This window comes from Pygocentrus nattereri, chromosome 13 (assembly GCF_015220715.1).
Source record: "Pygocentrus nattereri isolate fPygNat1 chromosome 13, fPygNat1.pri, whole genome shotgun sequence".
In the NCBI taxonomy this organism is placed as follows: domain Eukaryota; kingdom Metazoa; phylum Chordata; class Actinopteri; order Characiformes; family Serrasalmidae; genus Pygocentrus; species Pygocentrus nattereri.
Genome location: NC_051223.1, coordinates 23,881,375 through 23,903,545, shown reverse-complemented (window position 1 = coordinate 23,903,545; position 22,171 = coordinate 23,881,375). Strand labels below are relative to the sequence as shown.

The 22,171-nt window shown below is 39.7% G+C and overlaps 1 protein-coding gene across 2 annotated transcripts in view; it reads right to left on the bottom strand.

The window, feature by feature from the left end:
- Positions 1-947: 947 nt before the first annotated feature.
- ankfn1 (ankyrin repeat and fibronectin type III domain containing 1) overlaps positions 948-22,171 on the bottom strand; it is a 91,298-nt gene continuing 70,074 nt past the window's right edge. For both annotated transcript variants that reach the window (XM_017724344.2, XM_017724345.2), the window contains exons 15-24: positions 14,463-14,562; positions 14,218-14,350; positions 13,821-13,937; positions 13,205-13,420; positions 12,346-12,512; positions 9,984-10,134; positions 9,133-9,301; positions 8,249-8,415; positions 5,497-5,710; positions 948-4,929 (exon numbers count right to left, since the gene is read on the bottom strand). In XM_017724344.2, coding sequence (XP_017579833.1) covers positions 4,163-4,929; positions 5,497-5,710; positions 8,249-8,415; positions 9,133-9,301; positions 9,984-10,134; positions 12,346-12,512; positions 13,205-13,420; positions 13,821-13,937; positions 14,218-14,350; positions 14,463-14,562 — 2,201 coding nt within the window. In that variant the 3' untranslated portion in view covers positions 948-4,162. The remainder of the gene's footprint in view (positions 4,930-5,496; positions 5,711-8,248; positions 8,416-9,132; positions 9,302-9,983; positions 10,135-12,345; positions 12,513-13,204; positions 13,421-13,820; positions 13,938-14,217; positions 14,351-14,462; positions 14,563-22,171) is intronic.

The following is a 22,171-nucleotide window of genomic DNA, read 5'->3' as shown; positions in this document are numbered from 1 at the left end:
CATACACACAGACTCTCTCTCTCCTAAACCCCTTCCTCGTCAGCTTTTGGAGACCAAATGTCTTTTCCATCTGATATCGCTGTCCCCATCAGAACTAGGTGTCTTGCATCATGAGCCTAAAGTGATGTAAACTGCGATCAAGTTAAGCTTGCAATGTGGTTGCTGTATAAACTGGTGTAGTTTATTTATTATTGTAAGCAAAACTAAACTAAATCAGAACTAAAGACATTCCAAATTTCCATTCAGTAATTCCCACATTCAAAAGAAAACGATGAATCACTTGAATGAAAAAAGACCTTTTCTGAGCTACTATGTACAAAAAAGCACCCTCCATTCAATTTCTAGCCAAAACTAGCCATGTAGCACAATACTTTTTTCCAGGAGTCACTTCTGAGGAACATAGATATATTCTACCTGGATAAGGAAGGAAAAATTGAAAACAAAATAAGTGAAAAATGGGACTCCTAAAACCCGTACAAGACCTGGTAGACCACCAAAATTATCACCAGAATCAAGCATTTCTGTCCATCCGTCCACTGAGAGAACTAGTGGATCTGAAAGGATGTATAACTGTTAAGAAGCTGTTATCGAGAAAAGGAAACAGACAAAAAAGTAGAAAATATGAAAAGCAAACAAAAAACTTGCTAGTGTTCACAGAACATTGGACTGTCCGCCAGTCCAGACCTAAACATCATTGTATTTATTTGGGATTACATAGATCGAGAGAAGCAGAAAATGCAACCAACCTCTTTAGTTGTTCATGTTTCTCTGTAATTTTCTGCTAAATATCTTTTTGTTTTTTCTTCAGAAAAGAGTAACATATTAAATGGCTGTCTTGATTGGGAATTCAATAAATGACGGATGGCCTCTGACTTTTGCACAGCGCTGTATGTTTTATAACCATCTAAAAGTATAAAATGTGATAAATCAAACAAAGCACATTTCAGTACATATCTACACTGGAATTTATTTCAGGTCATAAACACATCTGCCACAAGGCCAGATTCAGTTGCATTGCAAAAGCTAACATAACAATAGAAACCAGGATGACATGAGACAATAACTGTCAAAAATACGATACCGAAATATATTATTTGGATCAATAAATGCATAATGCAAAAATATACAGATATGATGCTCTTTAATAGTTTTGGCTTGCTGTGTGCACAGTATAAAGGTATCATGACAAATACTTATAATTGCACAATAATACCTTATGTGGAACGACAGCTGGTCAGACTATAGTGACTCAACCAGAGTATTTGCAATGAAATCTCATTTAAAAACCTCACTCGTTAGAGAACAGGCACAACATACACTATAAGAGCTGGAGCCTGAGCCCGAACACACAGGAATAATAAAGTAGTGCATTTTATCATTAGCTCAATGTTACCATGAGCTCCAACTGACATCACTGTACAGAACGTGGGAGGATGAAACATTTTCATCATCTTCAGAAGGAGATAAGTCAAGTACAAACATATTTCGAGGAACAACTGTGCAAAGACATTTTTAATACACTGCAACATCAACAAGTCATAACATTGCAACAGACAAATTCACAAATTCACAATGTTGCTGCCCTTGTTGCCTCTTCTCCTGACAGCAGTTTGAACTCCAAAGACTTCAGTGGTGAGAGTCCAGTCTCTTGCATACACAAACTGTCATTTTATTGAACCTCTGCAGGATAGCCGTCAGGAGCTGAATTTGGTCTAAACTTACAAAGAGACAGCTGAATGGCTGAATGAATACAGCCCAGCTCTCAGTGCAGCATTGTACTTTTTTATACAACACTTTCATGTATACTTGAAATCTCTATGGCTTTTCTGACACAAGTTGCCAGAGTATTCAGAGTATCATTTTGTATATATTCAACCTGTAAAATATCCACATATGCATAAATATCCTTCAAATAAAGTGGTGTACACCCTTCATATAAAGTGGTACAAATCTGCAGTCTCAAAAGAAAATAAGAGCATCATCTTTTATAGGGGCGAAAGACATTAAAAAAGCAAGATATCTGTTCAATTTACTTGCATTCATCATGCATAGGTTGCAAAGAGATCTCTAAAATGCACTCTTTTGTGCCTATTCATAGAACACAAGTGGTTTCCATTTGTTTTAATGCCAGCCATCACCAGAGGAATGGGAACAGATGGATCAAACCTTTGATACTTCAGATAAGAACAACCACACAACACAAATTCATTCTGAAGAGGTAAAGAACATACAACTCAAGGCATTTGCTATGAAAGGACCTGTTGATTGTTTAAATCAATAGGTCCTAAAAACCTGCACTGAAGCTTTCATCCACACACTACTGTCATCTGGACCAAGACAGGCCCTTTGCAACAATAATATGATTGTTTAACCCTCCAAGCAAACGATAATTTCTAATGGTTAAAGCAGGCCTGAAAACAGACCTCATTCTCTGACAATAGAATATGAACTGTTTGTATTTTCTTAGATGTGGTAAGATCAGATGAGACAAGTTATACTTTCTACTTACTGATCAAACACTGATTGATCAAATACTGATTAATCTTTCAGGGATATTCGACACTAAAAGCTTGTCTGTGCTAGTGGATCTCTTGGGCAGTGATTTGTCTTAGAGGTGTACAGTACACCTCAAATATCAGACTCAACCTAAAAGCCATAAACAGACTGAGAGTAAAAGTACTACTTTTCACTTTTCACCTATGATACCAGTCTATGCAGAGGCAGTTTCAAGTTCAAAGGTAAAAGCAGCACTTTTCATGTTGCATTAATAATCAGCATTTTAACAGTCAGAGCCACGGAATATGAGTCCTACACAGTTGACCAGCAACTTCATTTTCCCCTCCACATTCTATCAAGAAGATGCACAAATTACACAGACTGTCTACAAACTACAACATACTTTTACAACACTGTGCAAAAGTCAGAAACTCTCCTTTGTTTATTTAACTTCCAGTCAAGATGGCCCTTAAGTAACAATTTTTTCAGCAGGTATTTCTGAGGAGACGAGATACAAAATAATCCACAGTAACACCTTGTTTGGAGTGGTCCTTTGTAGATGATTAATAAACTCAGATGATCAATAACACATCAACAACATATCAGTGAAGCAGCAGTAGTGAAGCAGCTGAATACACTGAAGTAAATATCCTGAGGATGTATTGTTGATACATTATACGAAGTAGATGCATTGTTAATATGTTACTTCCATTAAGCAAAACCTAACCTTACCCTAACCCTGGTCCTAATCATAACCCTAAATTTAACCTCAACTCAAAACCTAATCCTAACCCTAATCTTATCCTCAACCCAAAACCTAATCCTAACTCTAAATGTTTAAGTAAATGCCTAACTGAATGTTTCTGACATGTTACTGAGAGTCTGTTGTGTGTTTGTTTTAGCTAAAAGGACCACTCAAAATAAAGTGTCACCTAATCCACTTGCATAAGGAAGGAGAAGGAGAAAAAACAGCAGTTTCTAAGTTTGGAGTGCAAAAAATTATTAAAATTATTAAAAGAAACTTGGATTCCTAATAACCGTGCAAGATCTGGTAGACCACCAAAACTGTTGCAATTAGATAAACAGGACTTTCATCTTTGGTAGAGAGGGGAAAATCAAGCTCTACTCTTGCTTTAGATTCAAAAACATCCACAGGTGTTTCTGTACATCCTTTACTTCGAGAAAACTCGACACTATGAGCCTGAAAAAATGCGTAGCTGTCAAGAAGCTGGTATTGAGAAAGGCAAATAGTAATACTTGCATTGTGAGAAGCATAAACTGCAACCAAGACTCAACTTTGGAGGTGTGGAAAAATATCCCTCCAAATTTCTTTGAAAATTTGAAAGTCTCTGGGAAAAAATGGGAGTTGTAAAAAAGTGTGCATACATCAAATGCTGAAGAATTTGATATTATATTTTTTTGTTGAGGCTGTAATTTTGTGTTAAATGTATGTTTCTGTTTATTTTTTTCCTGAAGCAGAAAAATAAATAAATTGTACTTTATGGCCATTTTGACAGGAAATCAAATAAAGTGGCCTCTGACTTATGCACAGACCTGCATTTTCTTATGCCTGAAAATGTACTTATTGTGGAGCTTAAGAGGCAGTTTGGTGGCTATGTGACAGATTACACCAAGATGACATACAATAATGCAGAAAAGGTTTGTCTTAGAGTGTGCTGCTGAGGATTTCAGAAACTTGATCATTCGTTTGGTCATCGGAGTCCACATCCTGAGCTGCTGTGACCATGCTAAATACAGACACCGTCTCTGCCACAGTGGTCTTTCTATCTGTCTCCTCACTCTCCTCTGGCCAGTGAGTGCTGTCTCTGCTGGGGGAAGTTTCACTGCATGACTCCACAAAGATTCTGCGCACGTTGGGTTTACTCTCTCTGTGAGTGTTCTTCCGCTCATCCAGGCGATATGAGGCAGAGGGTGAGTGTGGTAAAGAGCGAGGCAGCTCGAGTGGCAGGTCCAAATCACTCTGTCTGGTGTAAACTCCCTCAGAAAGCGAGGGCGTCTGACTCTCACTCTGAACACGCAGCCAGCGATGCGGCCCACCAAAATAGCTCCTCTGGGGGTGGCTCTTAGACAGTAGCTTCCTCTTGGTCGGCGGGTCGGCCAGAAACTTGCAGCGGGATGCCTTGTCTGAGGACTTGGAGGAATAAGTGGACAGGGACAGGTCCTCCAGGTCTTTAGTGCATGATTCTGTTTCCAGGATGGCCATGGAGCAGGCAGTATATTTGAGGTCATGCATCTGCAGGACGTCCGGAGCACTCCCGCTCAGGGCATGCACGGCCTGATGGGACAGGTCCTGGGCTGAGGAGTAGACTAGGTCCAAATCCCGAGGGCTTAGCGCATCACTGGAGTCATAGTCGCTGTCTGTGGGGAGGAAGACCTCAGAGCAGCCCTCTTCATCTGAGCCTGGCTGGGAATCTGAAACGAAGAGAAGAAATAATGACTCACTCCACTATTAACACCATCAAAACATCAGGAAAGGCACCAAATCATTTTAAATAAACAGAACAATATGTCACAAAATGTACGCTGTACAAATTTTCCTTTGAAATATTTTAATATATATCTCTGCTTAGACATATTTAGTTACTTAAAATGGGACGCAACATCAGCTGCTTCTGTCCCAGTGTTGTGTCTGTAGTTTTACGTTGCGTGCTCCGTCAAAATAATGATTTTAATAAAACAATTTAAATAAACATAATACACAATGTATTTAATTCTTTAATTCCAAACTATACTTATACTATACAAATAATTTATTTTTACATTCAAAGTCTGAATATCTATACATTTGAATATTCATCCCGATCCCCAGTGCAGATGCAAACATTTTCAGTTTTCAATAAACATAACTCGTAACATCTCTTATGAACATCTTTCGTGATCATTTTCTGCATCACGAAAATAATCTAATTACTAAATATTACTTTGTATGAAGCTGTTTAACATGAACAAATGTTATTTGCTATAACAAGCATGTTTTACCGCTTGTAGCCTTTCTTCTCCGCATCTCAGGAGATGGAGAGGGGGTTGGTAGGTAGTCTGTGTTTGAGGAGGTGGAGTCATTCTTTTGTGTTACAGGCTCTACACTCGCATCCACCAGCCAGGTGATGGGCACCCCACCCAGAGGGTTCTTATAGCGGGCATACTGCAGGGCATCGGTAATCCACCGGATATCTCGCCACATCTCGTCCATTTGCTATTATAACACCACAGATAAATGTCATCAGTTATAAATGTCATCAGTGAAAAACACTGTATATACATTCACAGTACATTTGAAACACCAACTCCAGTAGATTAATTAACTTGAAGAGAAACACACGCTATTTTGAAAGTGACTGAAGAAAACATCAATATTACAAAACTGCAAATCATTACAGAAGCAATCTGTTCCAATTCTGAGCTGTGCCAGTCAATATGTTACTTTGTGTTAAAACGTGGTTGACTAATACTTCAGTATGGCAATCCAAGAGCCAACGGAACAATCGCCATGCCATTACATGTCGCAATGACTAACACTATAACCCATTTTGTGTCCATGTTCTCCTTTTTTAATATTACAATTTAGTGGTTCAGAATTGCTCTTTAGAAGCTCAGGCTGAAATAAAGTGAGCAGTAGTGTGTGTTTTCAATCAGAGCTGTTGACTACCACACAGTGAATCTCCTCAATTCCCACTTTCATATTTTCCATTCTTGAAACTTACTATGCAATTGTATTTACAAGGGGCTCATTTCACACGGGAGGGGAAAGCACAGAAAAAACTAAGCTGGGTAGAAGAAAAAAAGCTGCAATTTGAACTCCTTCTAGCAAATGCCATGTGAGATCCAACTTAGGGGAATGAGGGTTGACACCAGAGGATGACTCCTTTGGAAAGTATGCTGGGGCTAATGACAAAGGAGGGACCAGAGCATGACAAGTGAAATAATATAGAAGGGGTTGCTTTCACTCGCAAGAGAGGCCAATTCAACAAATCAGCGTTCATTTTGATGTTGTTGGCAGGGAGGTACTGCAACAAATTGGGGAAAAGTACTCAAAAGATGGTGACGTATATATGATACATGATATTAGTTCATGAGTATCAGTCTTCTGCCACTTAAAATAATGTATTTTTATAAATATATTATAATATTATATGTAAATATATAATATTATATGTAATATTTTAAAGACATTCAAGAATTTTGTTTTAAATTCCTTACACTGACTTTTCCAGTCCTTTAAATAACTTAAAGCAACTGGTCTATATGATAACCATCTATAACCATCTATAAGATTACCACATATTTGGTTGTGAGCGAGAAAGGTTTGGAGATCAAAATCTTATTTAAAAGTTGGGTATGAATGTGAGATGCAATAAATAAATTCACTCACTAACTCAAATTTAGTCTAGATAGCATACTATACCTGGCCCAAATAAGCTCTTCCTTAAGAGTACTTTGTGTCACGGATGCTTCATCTTTGAATGACACTATTTGCAGCATGTGTTTAAAATGCATGTTTTGCGGTCCGTCTGCCTCAGTGCCTTGACAGGACCTCACAGTGGAAAACTTCGCCTCTCACACAAGAGTGGGCCCTTAAGCGCTTTCCACCAATGTGCCGTTTTGACAGACGTGGCCCTTTTTTTTTGCTTGCTTCTTAGTGGAACATTAAAATTTTCGTGCTAATTGATGCCACATTGCGTAGCCACACACAGCCACGCAGTCACTCGCATTGATTGGTATTCTTTTTCTCCCCTCATCACTCCTAGGCAGTGTGTAATCTGCGGTTAGAGTGCCACTTTTTTCCAGAGCCTCTTGGATCCGACATCACACAAACACTCTTGTGGTTTTGTGGTCAATCTCAATTAATAGTCCAGACCGTGGTGGCGAAGAGGGATTATTTCAGCCCAGTGCTCTGAACAGACAGCTCTCTTTCAAGTCCTGTTGTAAGACTCTGCTAAGCTGGTATTGAAATTTCAACACAAGAAAAACAAGCCATTTTACAGTTTATATGTCTAGTAGTTATACTTTATGACATCAATAAACTATTCTAATTGGATTATTAGCTTAAGTTGTTTTTGTAGTCTGACGTTTCACACACTTCGGCATGTCTGGGAATATGCATGAAAGCCATCCCAACTGTAGCGAATTATCAAATGTTTCATCATTGGCTTTGATATCAGAGATTTGTAATAGAATGATGAAAGAAAAAGAAAGGCAGTTTTGTGTTGAGTCTACAGTTGAGCTGGGCAATATGACAATATTTATCATTATCATGATAAATTATGTCACAATACAATTCAACAAGCTGTTCTGAACACAATGTGGACAGGCAGTACTCATAGAACATCTACTTTTACAGCATTTAGCAGACGCTCTTATCCAGAGTGACTTACAAGAAGTGCTTTGTCTATCTAGGGAAAGTATCTTTGCTAGTTACCAATAGGTGAGAGAGAAAGACAGTCCTGAGCTCAGATACTGCTAAGAAACAAAAAGTCACTGTTGATACCCAGAACAATGACCAACCGCATGTTTCATTACAAATAGAACAACATTAGTCCCTTGTAACACAGTCACAGTATGTGAAACACTGGATATCAATCACTGTATTCAAAGTTTTAGATACTAATTTTCTTTACTCTGTTCCAACTGACTATGTGACGTATGTGACATACTGTGTATTGTGAAAATATATTTCACTATTTTTGCCATACCGCGTACCTCTAGTCTGCAGTACTAAATATCAGATAAATACCTGAATAAAGTCCAGTATATGCTGGTGTCTCTGCTTTGCCGTTGCCAGTTCAGTGTCAGTAATGGCCTCTCTAAGAGCCTGTTGGGTGATCAGGGCGTCCAGGTCAAGCACAGAGGACAGGCGGCAGTACAGGCCAATAAACTTCTCCTTATATGCACAGAAGTGAACTACATAAATACATACATGAGGAAAAAGAAAAGGGAGAAGTTACTCAGTATCTCATTATAGCTGTAATACATAATAGCTGGCTCCTCAAACTTTATTTGGCTAGATTTGTGCTGTGTGAAACCAGGATCCTTCTGAATTATCTACACAACAATTTAGTACCTTAAGTTGAAAGGCTATCATTATTTCCCCCGAACACTAACAATTCAACCCATCAGTGCTGCCTTTAGTGGAAATCTATGGGTGGTTTAAAAGTGTCTGCTCTTCAGACCAAAACGACTCCACGGTATTAAATTTCAAATGTGAACATTCAAAACTTTGCAAATAATGTTCCATCAACCAAACAAGCTACTGAGCATTTTAAATTATAGGCATAGTTATGCATATTAACAAGATTTGGATGTTCACAACAAAATGCAGCCTGCAATTTAAAGAAAAACAATCTGCCATTGTTTACACAGATTTTGTTTAATTATAATATCGATTACTTGTTTAACCTTTCCTCATTTTAAAACAGTCTGGAACGGGAGGGGGTGTTTGGCTAGCTGCAGAGTAGACAGCTCTCCTGCTGCTGTGTGTATGTGTGGGTCTGTGTGATTTACTGAAGCTCCACTGGGAGCATGATTGGGGGCAGAGGAGAAGGAGGGGGTAAAGAATCTGTGGACTTTATAAGGCCAACTGAGCTAATATTGTAGGGGTTGAAACAGAAGCCAGTGTACCAAGCTCAAACATTTGAAGAGGGAGGTTGAGGAACCCCGAGTGGGGTGTGTAGGGATTGGCCTGGCCCGGGGCAGTGCACACGTCATCTGAGGCAGGCAGCAGCAGAAGAAAGGACACATTGTGACCCAGCTCTAGCACCTCCTGTGTGTAGAGACGGAAGTGCTTGGCCTGCACAAAGGACAGACACACACACACACACACACACACACACACACACACACACACACACACACACACACACAAGATTCTATGAAAGTGAAACAATGACACACCATATTAGCCAGGCAAGACAAAAACAAGACTTCAAGATGTTAAAACTTCTAAGACTTCATCTTTGCTTTTCTGTAAGTCGAGTTTGGTTGAACATCACTGACTCATCAGAATTTTTTGTACAGTAATTTGTACATATCATATGTTCACTCTCTACGCTCTTAAAATAATAATGGCAAAATGTGCTCTTTGTAGCAATGCCACAAGTCAAGCATTTTTAGTTCCTGTGTGAGTTGTGCGAGTGTGAAGGACATTTTTAAAATTAATTATCCACATAATGTAAACTTTCCATCATGAGAGTAATTTGCATATCTATATCTATATATATATATATATGTATGTGTGTATATATATATATATATATATATATATATATATATATATATAATGTGTGTTTATAACATAGAAATCTATTTAAACATTGCACTATGAAATTACACATATCCAAAAAAAAAATTACATGTGAAAATTGTAAAGTTCTTCCTAGGTGATGTCCAAGTAAGAGCAACTAATTCCAACACTGCTTTGCTTGCTTTGGTGCTGTTATAAGCCAATGTGCTGGCAGTGTGATGTACAGTACCTGGTGTAGAGGTAGATTGATCTGGCGGAGCAGGCTCTTAATGGCTGTCTGGAGCTCAGAGAAGAGCAGGGGGGCATGGCAGTCTGCCGCCTGATCTGCTCTTTCCACCTCCTCAGGGCCAGACAGGGTCTGAAGCCATTCCCACTCATCCCTGGGTGGGAAGAGACGGCACTCAGTAAACATGCACACACAGAAACACACTACCAGCACATTACCCTCTGCCCAGGCACCCACTGTGGAGTGTGCCACTCCACACGCCCATTACGTGATGGTGGAGTTTCCAGGAGCGAGTGGGCAGCCAGGGAAGCCGCGCTAGTTCCTGATATGGAGAGCTAAAGCTCTGAGTGAATAAAATGTTTGCCACCAACCACTAAACGCCTCCTTATTTTCAGTCGGAACGTCTAGTTCTGAGACAAAATGTGGGAAAGTTCCATTAGTGCCACCCTCACACTGAGTAGGGCCCCGTGGAAAGGACGGCACTTCACTACTCTGATCTACTCAACTTACAGAAAATATGACTGTACAAATGTGGATGCCTAGATGGCTACAGACACCTTTTTCTTAAAACCTCAACGTATAGATAATTTAACCTTGTCATGCCTAACATCTTACTGGCGATATGTTAACACTTTTAAGTCGGCCATCAGAAAAACGCAGGTCCATGTTGGCCATTTGGAATCAGAGCTTTCTGAGTGCTACTATGCTTTCTATCCCTGTGTATAAGAAGTATCATGCTGCCTTTATTGTTGAATGAACTGCAATAGTTTCTACGCAAGCATGCGCAAACACGTTCAGTATCAAATTCACATAGATAAGGATTTTTGTTGACCTGTTTAATTAAAGCAACAATTAAAAGTGTTATTGATGTTTGACGTGTATTCACACTGATAGCTTTGCTCCTTCAGAATGGCAAAGTGTAAATAAACATCTACAAAGTTTATGAGATCATGTAATTTATATACCAAAGTAAATGTGACAGCAGGACTGAGACATCATGTTTTTAGTGGAGAGGAATGGCTTAGAATGGAGAAATAAGATGCTTTTTTGGCTCAGTTAACAAAGAAAACACTTCTATTTGGCCACTACTACTTGGCATCAACTAAGTGCTAATGCTATGATTATTCTTTTAATTCACTTTGTACACTTTAAACAGCCTTTTAGAAATAAACATCTCTTTGTGGATACTACAGCAAAGAAAAAAAAACAATTTTGTTGCACCGCACCATTCAGAAGAAAGACATATATAAAGACTACGTAGTTAGAAGCCAGTAAGCCACAGATGGTGTAACAGAGAGCATTTTACTCCAGCTCACAAGGATACATAAGTATCTGGTGGGTAAGCTGCTGGAAAAAAGAGAATTTCTTTGCTCCAGAGATTTTCCTCGAGCCGTGAGTGGGCATCATCCTGTGTGAGCCTCCCGCTGACTTCCACGCTCCGGCCCCATAGTAAATTTAGTTTTACTACCACACCGAGCAGCAGGATAATGCTCTCCCTGTCTGGACCTACCTACCGGGGTCAGCGTCATGACCTGGGATGAAAATAAATAAATAGCTCCTTTACCGAACAAAAACAAACAGGAGTTTTGTTTTGCTCATAAAAAATGGCCATGTCAAGAAAGTATGTTCGCCTGTGGTGAGGGGAGCATTCCACGACAACCCAGAGCTTTAACATATTTCAATATTTCATCTTTACAGGCGCACGCTCTCTTCATTTATCCATTGTACCAATGAGAAATGTCCATTTGTTGGCTCCTGTATTATAAAAGGTGCACAACTGGACTTTTCATCAGCGATATGGTTACATGGAAAACCTTGTTCAATAAAAAAAAAAAAAAATACACACACACACACACACACACACACATATATATATATATATATATATATATATATATATACTATATATATATATATATATATATATATATATATATATATATTTTTTTTTTTTTTTATTTAATGTAATATATTCAGCACAAAGCAAGGTAATTATCAGGTGTACACAACCTATCTTGCCACTTGGATTAAACTCAACAAGTTAATCAGAAAAGATGAAGCTATGAGTGGGAGAGAGGCTGTACACATGAGCACACGAGAGGGTCATTCATTCATTTGATCGCACAGTAAGGCCCAGCGTACAAAGCAATTCATTTGAAATCTCTCGCTTTCAAAACGAAATGTAACTTCCAGGTTTGACGTCAAGGTTTCTCCAAAATTAACCTCAAATGTAAAGCAGTAAGGCAAAGATTTGAAAGAAATGCAAAAAATGATGACCATAATGATGAAATGCATCGTTATTCCAGCTTTCTAAGATGATTTTCTGTATTTTGTTCAGTGATGAAAAGATGTTTTGAGCATCTACCTGGAAACGTTCCAGTTGTCCCGTATCCTGGCATGGCAGAGCATGTTAGGTGTTCGTTGAGGGACCAACACCTTAATCTGATCCACAGAGCTGCTGAGCTTCAGGTAGCCCAGGTACAGGCCTGGAGACAGCCGGTGCTGACTGCGCCTCTGGTATGCTAGAATGTCCTAAAAAACACAGTACCAGCACACTCACAACGTGAACCACACAAAACAACAAATGGAACAGTCTGACAATCGACCAAACGTTATTTAACCATATCAAACAGAGCATCTCACTGGCAATTGAGAATTTGACGACGCTTCCTTTAACTCGCTTTAATCTGCAGTCAGAGTAGTTATGCCACAAGCATGTCTACACTAGTGAGAGTAAAATGTATTAGCTTTCAGTGTGCTATCTTTTTCTTGTTTTGTTTAATCAAAATATAATCATAATGATAAAATGTGACTTAGAGTAGACTTTGCTATTCCTGTGTTTTCTTGTTCAAAAATGAATTGTTCTCATTAATACATTATATTCTTTAAAAATCAAATAAATGCACCAACGGCCTTGAGAAATCATGTGATTCATGGAGAAGATCAGATCAAACGGCAGAAACAACCACACTTTTACATTAGCCTTAAAGCTGGTCTGAATAAACTTAAATTGAGATAAATAAATGCTAGCTATATGTCAGTTGTAGAGGATATGAATCAAAGCTTATTCAAGCTAAAAAGAACAGGAAAGTAAAACGCTATAAATGTCTTTATGCTTCAAACTACGGATGTGCAAACTGAACCCATTTGTGCAAAAGCAACACTGATCTAGCAGAACTTTTCATACAAAATAAGTTCTACAAAGGTCTATACCCCAGTTCTACCTGTATGGTGATGAGCAGAATGTCCAGAGCGTAGGGCTCCTCTGGAGTAGATAGAGACTTCCTCTGGCTTTGCAGTTTGGACACCTGCATCCACTTCCCGTTAAAGAAAGAGTATAGGCTCTCCATCTCCCTTACTGTCACAAGCAGCACGTTACCATGGCGATCCTTAATGGGCTCGTAGTGGACACGGCCCAAGTTGTGGGTGCCCAGAAGGTTCTGTGTGGACAGGAAGATGTATGACTGTGATTAAGAAAGGATGTTCTCTAGCATGCTGCAATACTGATTCAATAGTCCTCTTATGAGTTCAGTGGGTCTATAGTGCTAACAAAAGATAAAGTGGATATAACAGTGCAGCAAGGGTGAGCTTTTAATCATGACTGCCTTCCAAAACAAATAGCTCAAGCTGCTGGATAGCAGCACCTTTAATTGCCCAATTTTATGCAGTCTGAACTCAAGTCCACACAAGCTACATAAGCCACCCAACCATTCAAACCAAGCAGAAATGTTACAAATTTCTCACTGTGGATTATCAGACGCAATTCAATTTGTGTGTGGCAAGGCTGGAATCTCATTAGGCTAATAAGACGCTATTGAGTCTAATGATGAGCTGGCAGACCTGCAGTTGGCCAGCGGCAGCCAGCATCTTCTGCCTGGACTGCAGTGTGGAGGAGGACGAGTTGGAAATAGCCATACTCTGCCTGAGCCACCGGACATCCTCCCACATACACGAAAGCTGTAGAATAAATTAGCATATTTATATAAACATTTATGTACCTTAAAAATAATTTGAAAGATTAATGCAGTAACAGCAAGACTTGTATGTACTGTAGTGCCATAACAGAATAAACGGGAATCATTTAGGTTAACATGTTCATTATTTTGGCGGATGTCCCTGTCATTTAACAATAAACTACGGTTTATAAAAATATCCACAAACATGCAGTTACTTAACTAGAGCAATTCTTCACCCTCCATTACCCGAGCATAGTGGTCAAGCGGAGTGTTTGTCATACCTTGGTAAACCACAGAAAGTCCTGCATGAGGGAGCTGCTGTAGGAGTCCTCCACCTCCACGATGGGAATCTGATCCTCATTAGTTACCAGCAGACTGTCCTTATGATAAAATACTGCAGCTATGTAGATCCCTCTGGAACCCAGGCGAAAAGACACACTCAGTGCACAAGAGATTACACAGGATGACAGAAAACAGTAACACATGCCATCGTAAGAGCTGAGTTAAGCATTTAAAGTATACTGACCTTTTGAGGGTTTTAACAAATTTGGTGGAGGAATGAAAGAGATGTTTTAGGCTTCTAGAGACAGACTGCTTGCGACTGGTGTTCTGCAGCTTCGAGGTGTCTGAAAGTCAGAGAGAACCAAGGTTTATTCACACGGAGGACAGACTGATGGAAATGCAATGCCTTTTGTAAGCTAAAATAATAATTATATATAACAATAAACTGAAGGTTTTAGCACAGTGTCTTCTCTGCCACATATGCTTAAAGAAGAATGCTGAAGGCCAAAATACATGTATATCTTTCTTTCTTTTTCTTTCTAAAAATAAAGGTGTCAAACAGGGTTCTTGAAAGCAATGCCACAGAAAAACCTTTTTTCTGAACTTTCAGTCTGTAATGCACGTTTCCACGGAAGATAGAATCATTTTTCTATAAATGAATTGTACACGTGTGAACCTTTTTTCATCAAAGAAAACAATTAAATATTTTTTCTTAGAACCACACATTCAAGCTAAAAGCCATATTGAATCTTTTTGCGTGTAGGCTGCTTCCTCCATGCAGATAGAGAAAAATTTTTTAAAACCCAGGTTAAAAGCTTAATGTGTTTTGTCCTCAAACGTCTGGAAGTGACAACAGGCAAACTAATACAGCACAAGGCCTGAGCATATTTTATAAGGAACAAGAAATGGGTGAAACAGAGATGCATCGTGTGAGAGTGTGCCTCAGGGCTGCAAAAAGGAAAGGGTCAGGAGGGTCAAGCCACCGACAGAAGAGTTATCTACAGCTTTTTAGCTGCGTATCTCCTGCTTAAAATGCAGCCATATCAGTGCGCCTTTCAGTGATGCCTATCTTCAGACGACCCTGTTTTCATGAAATCAAGCGTCACGTAATTGCCCCCCATGTAAACAGCACGGCAGACGGAACAATTCATGTGGCTCAGAAGCTGTTTACAACGTGCAAGTGACCAGTAGAAAAAATCAGTCACCACGAGAGCAATCACGCTAGCTCTAGTCTCTCTGTCTCCACAGGATGGGGGAGCACGAGTGGGGGGAAACTTTCCATCTAAAAAATCCTATCAACCCCCTGTGCGCTGCTGTGTCTTATGAGCCCCGAAAGAGTCCTGTCCTTTTAACTCAACAATTGGCCGCAGTGTCTAGGAAACAGTATGTGCTCACAGACATGTGAAACACTCATGCAAGATTTGTTCTTCTGAAGTTGGGACTGTATTCCACAAAAAATCATTCAGGATGAATATCCTATAATCAAGGTTAGCTGCAAACAGAATAGATCACTGTAGACCCCTCATTATATGTTATGGTATAAGTTGATTATAATTTAGTTACATAACGAATTACCTTTACATTAAATTTTTCTATACTGACAGATTTGAGTGTCAATAAGGAGTAGCTGAATACACATTAATCTCTTGATGTGAAGTGAAGAAGCTGAGAGCATCAATCACTAGTATGGCTGCCGTGGAGCTGAGAAACAGAGACAGAGACAGCAGACTAGGTTACTTGTTTAGCTAATTTGTGTAACACATAAACAGCCATAAAACTATATGAATTTCACTAAAGACTAAAATAATTAGCTGAGTATTCAATCCTGAATCCTGAATCTGAACTTGGACAATGGAAAATGAACTTGGCTATCTATTCAGCAAACAAGCTAAACTGACTATAAAAACACATCACGTAACAAGGATTTAACTCCTTAAATTCATTTATGGATCATTGCTACTATCTAAGCAAATATCCAGCCAGAATCTCCTTGAATCCAGAATCTGACAGCACTATGCTTGTGTCTTTCAGCATCTTTGGAATGTCTATCATAAAAAGGAATGTAAAAATGTGCAACTACTGGAATATTTTGATTCATAGTACTGAAAACTTATATTTGAATATTTGTTCAGAAACACTGTATATCTGAAGCATCTAAAGTGCTAATAGGGCCTGCTCTAGAATAGCATGCCCAGCACTGCCACATTTAAAAACTGCTATCAAAAAATGCATGCAAAAAATATGAATGACTTCAACATATGAAATGTTTTTAATAAAACATATACTCACAACATGCTCAGAAAAGAATAGTGTGTCATATTATGATGTAATGTAATACAATATGATAAAGTTTCGCCATGTTGCCCACCCCTATGTAAGACCATGAAGGAAATAAGTACATTAGTCCATTACACTAGTACAAATATCTGTGCTTACTTTCCTGTATCACGCTGTTCATTGTTACTCATTCTTCTGTAATTCACATGAAAAACATCAAAATAACACTGATATCTCATAACGGGAGTCAGTTGTGTCACTGCAGCTCTATTTAATGTTTTTCGTTCGAAAAATGACATCCTGAAGATATGCAATCTACATAATACACTGGAAGCACTGTGCAAAGCATACAGTGTAAGAGAAAGCTACAGTGGTTCAATGGACAGGGCAGCTTTCCATAAGCATGGCTGCTGCTGCTGCTGTTGCATGTGATGATAACTCAGCCACCGAAATTGTATTTATTTCTTGCTCTGGAGGTTAACTGACTTTGACAAGCGGATTATATGACATGAGTGCATTGGCCTCCCATGCCGCCAAACTGTCACCCCAAATAAATAAAGAAATGCTTTTTCATTTATGAAAATAAAAAATGGATCACCTTTGATTAATGACTTGGCAATCCATCTGTCTGCCGTGCGCACTGAGTGTGACCGTGAAATGAGGTGAGTGAGAGTGAAAGAGAGTGGGAGTGTGTAAGAGAGATGCAGGGGAGGAGTGCTGCTAGCGTTCTCCATTTTCGAAGTAATTTAGTGAAGGTCAACAGAGCCTTTTCAACATATGCGAAGCTAGCGAGCTCATCTATAATGGTCCGAGCAAGACTTTCCAGACCCTCACTCACAGAAGCAGCTTACATAGTCAGCGAGAGAGCAGAGCTGAGGAGGTGTGCGTGCATGTGTGTGTGAGTGTGTGTGTGTGCGTGCGTGTGTGTGTGGGTGTCGCTGTGTCTCATGCTGGAACACAGAGAGCTGTGTGTAGCACACACACACACCCCTCGGCCTGTGAGCACCCTCTCAGCTCCACATATACACATCATAAATTAAGATAACCTCCCCTTAAATGAGCAGTGCTTTTTTTTCGCCGTGGTTTTTATAGTGGTGGCATTGTACCAGCGCTGATTAATTTTGCAGATTTATTTTCGAACACCGTCTCTCCAAAAATAAACTGGGTAAATACATCGCCCCTGCCAGCATGTGTGCTTGCGAGCGCGGGACACGCACACATGCTCAGCGAGACACAAACAGACGTGAGAGAGCACTACGTCTCGAGTGCTCCGAATCGAGAGCACTCTAAAAGCTTAATTCTTCTTGAAGGAACGGACGTAAGAGGGGGTTTTCTGTCAGGCATAGTGGGAGGCAACATTTCTGTTTTTCTACTTTTCAGTGCAAATCCTTAAACATCACGAATCGTGAGGGAGAACCATAAACAACTCTCAAATAGTCTTTTTCTTCTAGAATCAATTATCCAGTATAATGTCGTTCGAGACTCTGGCAGCCATCCCCCCACTGACATCACTGACTCATGTGTTGACTCATAAACAGATGAGTGATGCAGACTTTTTTTCTCTCTCTCCTCCCGCCAGTGGCGGCGCGCATAGCTGCCTAATGAAGCTGGTGTTTGTGAGCGCTGAGCTACTGTCAGCACAGGGAACAACACTCCTCTATGCCCCTCCAGCCAGCTCCTGGATTAGGGAGTGGGCCACAGGCCAAAGCTGGCGCTCCGCTCTCCACGTATAGCCGCCACGCTACGGCCGGCCTGCCCTGATCTGCAGAGGTGTTTGCACTCCGGCCCTGTGATTTACAAAGCTACAGTATACCAGCAACACGCTCAACCTATAAATGCGTGGAATCCAAAATGGATAAGTGTATTAAAAGATTATTTATGTACACAATTCCCCAGCGCCCCTGCTCCTGTCTCCTGGCAGGTCCCGAGGAGGCTGGACGAAAGGCTGAGAGAGCGCATTCACATTGCTCTGGATAGCCTATAGTGGAGTAAAAACATTTTTACCATGCTTCATTTCTCCACTTTAATACAGAGTTAATCTACTGGAAGAAGTGTGGGCTTAAAGGAAGACGAGAATGAGACTTAAGGAGAAAACAGCTCTGGTGAGTAGGCAGACAGAACAGAAAGAGAGAGAGAGAGAGAGAGAGAGAGAGAGAGAGAGAGGGAGAGAGAGAGAGAGGGAGAGAGAGAGAGAGAGAGGGAGAGAGAGAGAGAGGGAGAGAGAGAGAGAGAGAGAGGGAGAGAGAGAGAGCCTTATGAGGGCTATAAAGAAGAGATGAAAAACAATAAAGAGAGAGAAGAAACGAGGGCTGACACAAAAGACGTCTACAAGCTGCGTGAAAAACAGAGTTGATGAGCATGACGTTATTTCTGCATTCGCCATCTGAGCTTCTCATGCTGATGTCAGGCTCCTATATCTGCAGCACAATCAAAGCACAACATGAAGGACGTGTGTCTGTTACAGACATTCACAGCCATGACTTTCTGGAACAGATGATACACAAATCTGTACACTAATCACCATTAAAACTACATTAAGCTACACACTTTAAAAATAGAGTCCTAAATTGACCTACATGCTTCATTTACAAAAACTGTTCTTCAAATAAACCATCCATTCTATAGCCCCTTTCTGATGGCCCCCTAGTGGTCATTCTGCTAGTATTCTGCTAATATTTCTATACTGATATTATCAAATAAATTATTTCCCCCCCCTAAACTTCATTATAAGATTACCCAAGACACTGCTGGCTCTCTGTTCTCTGATAAGTAAAATATTGTGACTCTGGACTGAGCTGCTAGCAAGCAATATGGAACATGGTGAAACTCCCCCAGCAGTGAAAAAATTTCACACCTCTCCAAAAAGACGGCTGTGTTGAGCAAAATGGACAAAAGAAAAAACTGCTGCTTCAATAAGAAAAGCATTTAAACACCATAAAAACACTTTTATAGAAATGTTGACTTTCTCGCTCACCTGTAAAGATGAATATCCAGTTCACTTTTGATTTTATAAATCATACACAGAAACTGCATGTTATGGCTACTGTGAAAATTAATTAAGAAATAAAAGTGCCTGTTCAGTGTCGTTGCTCCAAAGTATCATTTTTGGGACCTTTATGTTTAGTTTATTTTATCAGCTACAGCCACAACAAATTTCTTGTTTTCTCCCTACCAGTCTTGGCAATATAGAACATACATCACCAGCAATTACAAATATCATAAATTCCAGCAGTTGTAGATCCAACTCTAACACAACAGACTCTTCTGGAGTATCTGAATATCACAACCTTGTTAAGTCGAGGTTGAAACAAAATTCTTCAGAATAACAAATCTATAGTAGAGTCATGCACATCTAACCCATACTATATGTATGTACTTTTAATGATGCATTACATTTTTTGAGCAAGGGTGGTTTACGATCTTAATGGCAAGTGTACAGAATAAGTAAAATCTCATTATATTCACATACAGCTTCAAAAAGTCTATTATTAATATTGAGATTATTAGTCATTATGCACACACAAATATCACACACTGTATATCTGAGGACACACCAACGTCTCGGCATGAAGTTATAAAGGTTTCAAACAGTGTCATGCGATAATCCATGTGATTGCAGCTGGAATATTTTCACGCAGTTCCTGCACATTTTGCGGTAGGGGTGGAGTGTTGAAAGTGCATCCAATCGCATCCCACACATTTTCAATCTGGGACAAGTCTGGCGATGCAGCTGGCCATGGCATAGTATCAGTGTCTTCAAGGCAAGCTCTTGAGATGGTAGTAGTATGCGGACAAGCATTGCCCTGTTGGAATAGTGCACCAGAATATGTGATTAGAAAAGGTAGGGTCACTGGTTGCAGGACCTCTGTAATGTAACGTTGGGCTGTCAAAGTGCTTGTAATGAAGACCAAAGGTGATCTGACATCATACAAAACTGCACCCCACACCATAACACCATGCCTTCTGGACATGTGGCACGTGACAACAAACCGTTCATCGTGACGCTGACCATGGTGCCTTCACACATGGATTTGTTGGTTGTCTCAATAAGACAAAAGTGGGACTTGTGACTGAAGATGAAGATGAGTTATTCCATGACAGTCTGGCATGAAACCACTGCAGTCTTTGGAGACGTTGATGTGGTGTTGAGGGCAGTCGTCGTAACAGTCTGCATGCATGTAGTCCTTCTGCCAATGGTACCGGTACTAACAGGATGACTCATGGAGGGCATCACTGCTCAGCAAATCTCCTTAATCGTGGCTTAGGGTGGGTCACTCCATGCATGTTGGACAGTCCTTCAGTTCTCCCTCTCTGTGGTTCATGCTGGTCTCCCAGATTCTTCATGTTGCTGGTGCTTGCCTTCTATCTACTGCTGCCAACAATGTGCTATGATAACATCTGCATGAATGGTATGGAACACATGTCGATCAGAGCATTCCACTTCCGGGAGCCCTCTTGAGCTCTTCCAACTGCTCAAATTGCTTTCAAACTCTTCTCCGAGGCATACTTTGCTTGCAAAGGATGCTACTAACACAACAGCATGAGTCAGAATGGAACGCAACGGGACGACCTTATATAGTCAGTCAGGTACAGCACTGAGGTCCGTCCACACCACATGCACAACCGAGTGTGACACTTCAATCATTTACATGTCTCACAACCTACCCACCAAGTTTCATTCCTATCGACGGACTCCTTCTGGGTGCAACTATTTTTTTGACGATGAGTGCATATTACACGTGCACAGCGTGCCACATTTTATGACCATATTGTGCAGACCTTTTTAATACCTAAAAATAGAAATCAGTTTAAATGTTGCCATCTTCTTTGCAAAAACTGAGTAAAGAGCTAATGAAAGCCCTGCCTTGGGAATAACTATCCTCCACACATTTTATCAGCAATCATCACTCAAACCTTTCAGCTATTTAACCCCTTAAATGGCCAGGATCTGCTGGCAGGTCTAAACGTTTATGACACACATCTAACTTAAGAATAACAGATCATTTTTACTACAGTCAATGTGGTTATGTAATAATAAACATTAGGTTGTAATAATCCTAGAATTGTATGGTTTTGGTGAAAAAAGTGTTCATTTTCTTCATTTACCTATACTTTGGAAAAAACCCAAATCACTATTTAGGCAAACCTGTTCTTTGTATCAGTGAAGACACTTGATGAACATCAACCTGAGCACTGCAAAATATACCTAATTTATTAGGAAATATTAGGAAACAGTTATTTTATGGTAAATCCTGAAATCTCCTGTTAAAGTCAATGCCTCTAAAACATCTTCTAAGTTTTATGTTTCCAAGAACCATTGGGCTGGGAAAAATGTTAATCCAACAAAATTATATTTCACCCCCATATTTTCGAGATCCTCCTTGATATCATGTTTCAGTTGGAAATATATCAAAGTACAGAAAGAAAATGTGCTGTGATTTCCTGCTCATGTTTACTTTATGAGAGTGGAATTTTTTTGCTCAATCAAACATCAAACATCAGAATATTTCAAAAGGCAAGCTTTCCTAAAATTTGACAGCTGGTATACTTTCAAGTTCGAGTTGATTTTTTTCCCTAATTATTATTTCATATTTCAAGGACTTCTGCATTTCTAATTGTGTCTATGGAATATGCAAAATGCAAAATCTCAAGGGAGGCATCGCACATTATGAAAAT